Below are 8,531 nucleotides of genomic sequence, written 5' to 3'. Positions count from 1 at the left end.
CCCACCGAGCGTGCCAAATTTGTAACAACAAATTTGTGTAAATCTGCAAACAAGTAGAGAAAACACAAAAGAATGCAACAAAATAATAATTTTATTAACTTAAAGATTTTGGGTACAATCTTCTAGTTATTCTACTGATTCGATTTCCGCACTTGGATGAATAGGAGGGTCTTGATTTGAAGACTTGATTCTCCTTGGATGAATTTGATCTGCTTCTCTTCAGTTGACGGCGATGAACGCTTGATATCGGATCGAAGAGTAGTTTTCTTTTTCTCTCGCTTTTCTCTTGGAAGAGGATTTTTGTAGAGAGGGTTTCTTTGTAGAGAGGTTTTGTTTGTAGTGTGATTTTCTTTGTAATTTTCTGATTAGCCTCAAAATGAGAGCTAATGCTTGTATTTATAGAAAAAGGAAGGGTTTGATTTCTATCCTAAATGGACTTGGTAGTCTTGGCATTTTTTATAATGGATTTGGTAGTCATTTTGGCCCATTTGAATGTATTTGACCCATTTAGTGAGTTTGACCCGTTTGTCGGATTTTATCACTTTAGAGAGTCGAACCCGACTAAAATAATTAAAATGGACTACTTTATTTAAATTTCGTCCAAATTAATTATATTATTTTGTATTTCATTTGACGGGTCAACATTTTGACTTTGACTTCCGACGTGGCAACATTTTGACTTTTGACTTCCGACGTGGCACTTGTATAATTTTTTACGTGTCTACAAACCATTTTCACAAAAAAAAAATAAAAAAATAAAATCAGGTTAACTCCTTTTTAACCAATACCTAGACCTCAATGAAACTCTAATGACAATTATCTTTGAACTATAATGTGACATTTTGTTTTGTTCAATGACACTCAATTTGTTTTCTAATACAGGGCACTAAAGATAGATAATTGAGTACGAGCTTAAGAAGCACAAAAAGGATTATACATTGAATTGTACCACAAGCAGGGGCGGACCCACACACATGAATGGTGTGGCAAATGCTACACCAAAATTAAAAAATTTTGGGAAGAAAATTAAATTTGTTACATCATAATTCCACATTTATTGTTCACTAATCAATTATCTTACTTTTCCTATACGTAATATTAGTCAATTAATGTCCAATACTTTGGCACAATTTCCTAATGTGTCCACTCCCAATCCCAAATTGTGACATTTAATTTTATGCAATTAAGTTTCAAATATTTACACTTTATAAAAGTATACAACTACACAAGTAAATAAGAAATCGGTTTTTCTATCCTATGCCCACTAGGCATAGGATAAGAAGCTAAAATAGGAAAGTATTAAATGTATTTTTTGTGAAGAAAATTAAAAGTGATGAGATATTACAATTTCCCATGAAAATATCATTTAATTCTTTCTATTTTTGGTTTATTATCCTATGCCTAGTGGGCATAGGATAGAAAAACCCATAAGAAATATTAAGTATTTATCTAAGTAGGTACTCATATTTAGGTTTTCATTTTTGTTGTCATATGAGAATGTGAGAAATGGTACATTGACTATGTGAATTAATTTTCATCATAGTTCGCAACTTCAAAAAAATATCAACAATTCGCTATAGAAAATATTCATTTTGACTTAATATGTGAATTGTTTATAAATTTGATTTTGAAAAATTTTAATTGAAGAAAATGACGACTTGTATCGATTTTGAGGTCGGTTTTACAATTTAAGAGCTGAATATCAGATACGATATTCGAGCCAAGCTTGAGCTCAAACTTAAAATCGGCTCGTTTATTACAAAAACATGACAAGACGTCGGTTAATTATCGCATAGTGCATTTTTAATAACGTTATAATTTTGCTACACCATAGATAAATTTCTGGGTCCGCCCCTGACCACAAGTATTGTACAACTAATGTATAAGAATCCGAACTTATATAAATTCTTTTTGAACTAATTCAAAGTTCATGTTTATTGTCATTGAACAACTGGATGGATTGACAAATGGCTTAAAATAGTCATTTAGAAACCTTAGGTCTATTTTTCAAATCGTGTTGGTAATAGATGAAACAAGTCGTAATCTCCAATATATGTTGTTTTAAAAAGGATCTGAACATCTGATATTCATTTAAAAGCATAAAGGCCCAACATATTTGAATTCAACAAAAAAATATTTCTAATTCAGAAGATCGTCGAAAACTGCTATTTTGAAGGTTTTATATCCACGATTTTTAGGTTGATTGGGGCCAAAAAAAAAAAAAAGGTATTGAAACTCGCACTACAATCCCTTTATGAAATATAAAAATGATTCAGGTTAACCGAATTGGCACTACTGTCCCTTTATGAAAAGGTATTGAAATTCGTACTAGAATAGATCTAGCCTCCTTATTTAGATAATCTCTCCTTAGTTTAGATCTAATTTTTGTATTACTCTTTAGGGCTTGCTTGGATGAAGATAAAAGAAGGGGAATGAATATGAGAGCAATAGGTAAGGTGTATTTTCCATGTTTAGCATGAGAGTAATTATTCACCTCGTGAATCTATTACCCTCATGAAAGGGTAATACATTACCCACCCTACCTCCTGGGTAATGATTAAGGGAGTACCCTTATGCCAAACCTATCATCAGTGAACTAATTACCCAATTAATTAACTTCTTCGGTAATTATCACCTAATTAAAATTTACCCCCGAATTATTCCATTGATTTCAGGCAAGCCCTTAATCTTTCTACAAATTAGATTAATCTTTTAATAATTAATCTTTCAATTTACTTTTCAATAGTTTACATCTTAAATTTCTTGGGTATGTATTTGAAGATTAAGTGACAAGTTTTCATCTTTATTTAAGCATCCTCCTTTTGTTTATGTTCATCTTTGCTTCACTAGTTGGTATCATTCTCATTTCCCTTTAATCCGTTGTTATTGCTTACTTTAATTCATTATATCTTGTTTAGATTACTCCCTACTAGAATTTGGGAATATGAATGAGATTAAGGGATAATCCTTGTTTATTGGCTTAAATTGTTGAATACTTTTCTTGCTTCTAACTTATGCAAGGCACCTTGATAAAATGCTTGCTTGACACCTTTACATAATTCTCCACTAGAAAGTAGAGTTACAAATGAGATTAGCTTATACAAGAAGGGTAAAAGTGAGAATTTCCTAAAATAACATTATGTGATTATGATTCAATTAAAATTTCAAATTCACATATCCTCCCTTACGGAAAACCAATTAGGCCGAAAATTAGGGCTAATATTTAGGAAAATATAATTTATAAATTATTGTACATTTTTATTAATGTAGTATTTAACTAGTATAGATCCCGCGCAATAAATGCGCAGCATTTATAAAATATTTACATTTTACTGTGTATTACTTTCTCATTCAAATTTATACCTTAACTTTTTTCATATTTCACCTTATTATATTTCGCTAAAACTTTGGAGAGACGGTCTCTCACTAAGTTATTGAGACACCAACCTTTCGTACCCTTTTATTTATATATCGTATCCCTTTTTTTGTTGATCGTATCATAGTATTTTCGTACCTATTTACATAATAAATGTACCCATTTTATCATTAATCATAATTTGTACCTACTTTATTACCTTTAGTACCACTTTTTCTTAAAACTGTACAATGGTCTCTCAATAAAGCTTATTAAGAGACCGTCTCTCAGGAGACCTACTCAATGAATATTTTATCACAAAGTTAAGGATTTCATTTTATTACTTTTCTTTAAATCATCTTAATGATTTTTTTCCGCAAATCTAATAATATTAGTTTATATTTTTGTTTTAAAGAGTGCAAGTTTGCATCAATTAATTCTAAAAAACGATTAACAATTTGTATTTTATAATTTTATACCACTTTTATTTTATTTTGATTAAAACATTATAAATGAGAATTTAATGAAAAAAAAGTATACATTAAAGAAAAGATAATAGTTTGGAAAAAGATCTCATTACTTTCCTTATATAAATAGATGGAGTATGGAGGGAAAAATTTGATAAGTTTTATTCTTTTAGTATATAGGAGATTATAGCAATAATTGACGGTATACTTATATTTTGGCAATGATTGATGATTTTATACTTATTTTTTGGCAATCAATTTTTACGTTATTTTTGGGCAAGAGTTGATATGATCTAGATTTTGCCAATAGTAGAATAGAAGGCTGTTATACATATTTTTTGGCAATCATTTTTTACGTTAGACTTGGCCCACAGTTGAATGCAAAAGTTAAAAGCTCAAATAGAAGTTAATATTTTAGGCGGGAAAAAACGTAGAATCGCCTATTTATTTAGTAACTAGGGGATACTTGTAAATTAAAATAAATAAAAAAAAAGAAAAAAAAAACACACATCGACTACAAAAAAAACGAAAAATTACCAAACCAATTAATGAGTACATACTAAAATAACTATAATAATTAACATACTAGTTTAATAAACGAAAAAAATATATTAATTAAGGAGAAAAAATACTTTCTTAAATATAGTTAACTCGATTATGGTAACAAATTAACTACATTATGTAAAACTAGTATGATCCGCAGAAATGCACGGTTTTTTAGACAGATATATTTGAGAATTTAACGATTTTACCATTGTAATAATTTTGTTTGAAATTTAATTATGAAATTTACTTTTAGATAAAATATTTGGAGTATGTTAGATAAACTATTCTACTATCATAATTAAATTACTTTTAGATCCATTATTTATGATGACTTGCTTAACACTAATCTAACATACGCAAGTTAAATTACTTTCACAAAACTTTCTAACAAAAGAAAAAGTAAACTCCCTTCATAATTTCAGGATTGTCATTTTGTCAAAAACTTAACAAATAGTGTCACAAATGAACCGATTAACATGCTGCTAGTTGCAACTAATAAAATAGAAAGATTAACAACTTCTAAATTTTAATATCCATAGATAAGTGTTGGAAGAGTTGACCTGCATTAAGGAAATTCAGCGCAACTTAGAAATAAAAGGCTTGCATAATAATTCAATTTCTTCTAGCTTCTCCACATACTTTCCTGCATCAAGTACTTGGTCAGAGTTCCAATCTAACCACTCAAATATTTTCTGTATCGCATCCATTATCGTTTTCTTGTCATTAGCTCCAATCTTCTTCCCACAATTGCTAAGCTTTTCCCATATGTCATTGGCATAGTCCTCTAATGTGTTCTTGGCTTTCACCATTTTCTCATGCTTCTTGTCTTGTGCTTTGTCCTCTTCCGCCTCATTCGTCATTCTATCCATCTCTGTCTTTGTAAGCCTACTGCGGTTGGTGATCCTAATTTCACTCCTGTTGCCAGAGCTGGTGTCCTCCGCTGATACGTTCAAAATCCCATTATCGTCGATCTCGAAACAAACATTAATCAAGCTAGAAGATCCATTATTAGACGGGGCAATGCCAGAAAGCTCAAAGACTCCCAGAAAATTGTTGTCTTGGGCTTTAAGTCTCTCACCCTCATAGACAGGGATTTCCAAAACAGATGCCCGACAGTCGTTATCAGTACCTCCATACATACGCTTCTTAGTATGCAAGGCTCCATAGATACGCTCTTGTCTCGTTGGAATAGTTGTATTTCTCGGGATAACGACAGACATGTTCCCGGAACCCACCTCAACACCAAGGGATAAGGGAGTAACATCCACAAGAACCATACCTTTGCTGGTTGCACCACATAATATCCCGGCGTGGACTGCAGCCCCATATGCAACAGCCTCATCGGGATTGATGCTTCTTGAGAGCTCCTTTCCATCAAAGAAGTCTTGCAACAACTGCTGGACCTTAGGTATGCGAGTCGAACCACCAACAAGGACGATATCATGAACATCATTTCCGCTGATATCAGCATCACTCAAACATTGCTGAATGGGGGCAATGCACTTCTTAAATAGATCAACATTCAACTTATCAAAACGAGCACGAGTTACAATTGAGCTAAAATCAATTCCACCAGAAAGGCAATCGAGTTCAATAGTTGTTTGTGCTGTTGTTGAGAGGGCTCTTTTGGCTCTTTCACAAGCTGCCTTCAATCGTCCGAGAGCCCTAGGATTCTGACTCAAATCTATATTGTGTTTTCTCTGAAACTCTTCCACAAAATGAGTAACCATTCTATTATCAAAATCATTACCGCCGAGGTGGGCATCCCCACCCACTGCCTTCACTTCAAAGATATCCTTTTGAATAGAGACCAAAGAGACATCAAAAGTCCCACCACCAAGATCAAAGATCAACACATTCTTTTTGGAATTGTCACTCTCTAATAATCCCTTCTTGTCTAGACCATAGGCAATGGCCGCTGCCGTGGGTTCATTAATGATGCGCACCACGTTGAGAGACGCAATGGCAGCAGCATCTTTTGTTGCTTGGCGCTGAGAGTCATTGAAGTAGGCAGGAACTGTAACAACAGCATTGTTAACTGGCATGCCTAGATACGCTTCGGCAGTATCCTTCATTTTCATGAGGATCATAGCAGAAATCTCCTCAGCAGTGAATTGCTTCTCTTCTCCCATGTAGGTTACCATTACAAGTGGTTTCTTATCTTGACCATAATCAGGACCAGCAATGACCTTAAATGGCCACAACTTCATGTCCTTCTGTACCATTTCATCATTAAATCTCCTACCAATCAGCCGTTTTGCATCTGTTCCAATTATTATATACAAACAACATCAAACACAGAAGAACAACTTTCATAATGAAGGGGAATAAATAAATACCAAAAATGTTGTCAAAGGAAAGTGCCGAGAAAAGTGGTCAACCAATTTAAACCAACCAATGTAAATCAATTAAATTAAACAGAATAAATAAATAACAGAAGATACATATACAGTACTTATTAATTAAATTAAAGGAAATATAAATAATAAAGGAAGACAAACCAAAGATGGTGTTAGTAGGGTTGATGCGGCCTTGATTCTCAGCGGCTTCACCAATAAGCCTCTCGGTTTCGGTGAATGCAACCCAAGACGGAGTGGTTCTGTTGCCTTGATCATTAGTGATTATCTCAACACGCTCATGCTGCCATATTCCAACGCATGAATACGTCGTCCCTAGATCGATTCCTATAACTGGCCATTCTTCATTATTGTTACCCATATAGATAATATTAAACAAAACAAAAAACTAGTGATGGAAGCAGAAGTAGAGGAGACCGAGTTTTATTTGGAGAAGTTGAGAGGACTGTGACTACTTGTGTCTTTTCGGAAGAGGGTTTTATAGCATTATCTCCAACTATTTTCAAACCGTCATAAATCGCAACACTTTGAAAATTGATTTCACTTTAAGGGCTTTTCAAGACTCGAGGTATTTTTATTTATTTATTTTTTAAAAATAATTCTAAAAAATACACCTAACCCTAGTTAGTTATAATACGCCTGTCCTCTACGGCTCTACCAATATCAATATTTGTCAAAATAAGGGGAAACACACATTATTGACATTAGGGATATAAATAGACAAAAATGATTGTACATTACATCACATTTATGAGTAGGTCTCCTGAGTGACGGTCTCTTAATAAGCTTTACTGAGAGACTATTGTACAATTTTAAGAAAAAGTGGTACTAAAGGTAATAAAATAGGTACAAATCATGATTAATGATAAAATTGGTGCATTTATTATGTAAATAGGTACGAAAGTACTATGATACGATCAATATAAATAAAAGGGTACGAAAGGTTGTTCTCTCAATAACTTAGTGAGAGACCGTCTCTCCAAAGTTTTAGTGCACATTTATTGACTTTTTGAGTTTTTATGTATTTTTTTAGTTCTATAAAATTATAAATTACATTTTAGTTTTATGATCCCAAAAATCAATTTTTTTGAGCTTATATGTAATTTTTTTGAGTTATAATATAACTTTTTGAGACTAATATTTAAGTAGAAGGACTCAAAAACTTTATAATAAAACTCAAAATTTTTAAATTAAAACTCAAAAACTTTATCTAATTATCAAAAACTAAACCATCTGATGTACTACATCGGATGTATAATTCATTTACTGATATAAATAGACCAATGATTCTTAAAACCGTTTTACACAAATGAATCGTACTTTACTTAATATCCCCTACTAGTTACCATGATTGGCTAATAAGTAATAACAACATCAATACACTTTATTAATATTTTTACAATAATTAAACCAAAAATCAAAAATTCAAATTTAAACTTTTAAAAACAATTTATAACGGTAAATCGTAAATAAAAGCTCGCAACTCGAATTAAATTCAAATCCAATGAAATACATTACGTTTATTTCAAAAATCATTAAAATAAAAATTAATGAATTAATTCATAAATTTTTAAACCAAAATGTAAAGAAACAAATAAACATTTATTTCAAAATGTCAAATTTAAATAACCATCCTCTTTATTAAAAGAACAACCACCACAGTGCTGAGGTGTCAGCCTATTGTTGAAAGTCAACTTTTCAAAGGTAGAGGGGCCCACATTCATTTCACATAATTTCTCATGTTTTGTACGGGATTTTAAACAAATCATTCTTGATTTTGTGTTTTATATGATATGAGTGATTTTA

At 31.8% G+C, this 8,531-nt stretch overlaps 1 protein-coding gene across 1 annotated transcript; it reads right to left on the bottom strand.

Moving 5' to 3' along the window:
- Positions 1–4,780: 4,780 nt before the first annotated feature.
- Positions 4,781–7,086, bottom strand: LOC141587690 (heat shock cognate 70 kDa protein-like). Its single transcript, XM_074409164.1, has 2 exons — positions 6,870–7,086; positions 4,781–6,631 (listed from the first exon to the last, which is right to left on the bottom strand). Exons 1-2 carry the CDS (start codon positions 7,084–7,086, stop codon positions 4,944–4,946), a joined length of 1,905 nt encoding a protein of 634 aa, XP_074265265.1. The 3' UTR covers positions 4,781–4,943.
- Between the last annotated feature and the right edge of the window lie 1,445 nt (positions 7,087–8,531).

This window comes from Silene latifolia, chromosome 6, assembly GCF_048544455.1.
Source record: "Silene latifolia isolate original U9 population chromosome 6, ASM4854445v1, whole genome shotgun sequence".
In the NCBI taxonomy this organism is placed as follows: domain Eukaryota; kingdom Viridiplantae; phylum Streptophyta; class Magnoliopsida; order Caryophyllales; family Caryophyllaceae; genus Silene; species Silene latifolia.
Note: the sequence above shows the minus strand (reverse complement) of the source record. Positions and strands in the feature narration are given on the sequence as shown.

What these genes read in the sequence shown, in the direction of transcription:
- LOC141587690 (XM_074409164.1), bottom strand. Translation starts at nt 7,086, where the DNA reads ATGGGTAACAATAATGAAGAATGGCCAGTTATAGGAATCGATCTAGGG. An exon ending in CCCTACTAACACCATCTTTG is followed by an intron (nt 6,632 to 6,869) that starts GTTTGTCTTCCT and finishes TAATTGGAACAG; the next exon opens with ATGCAAAACGGCTGATTGGT.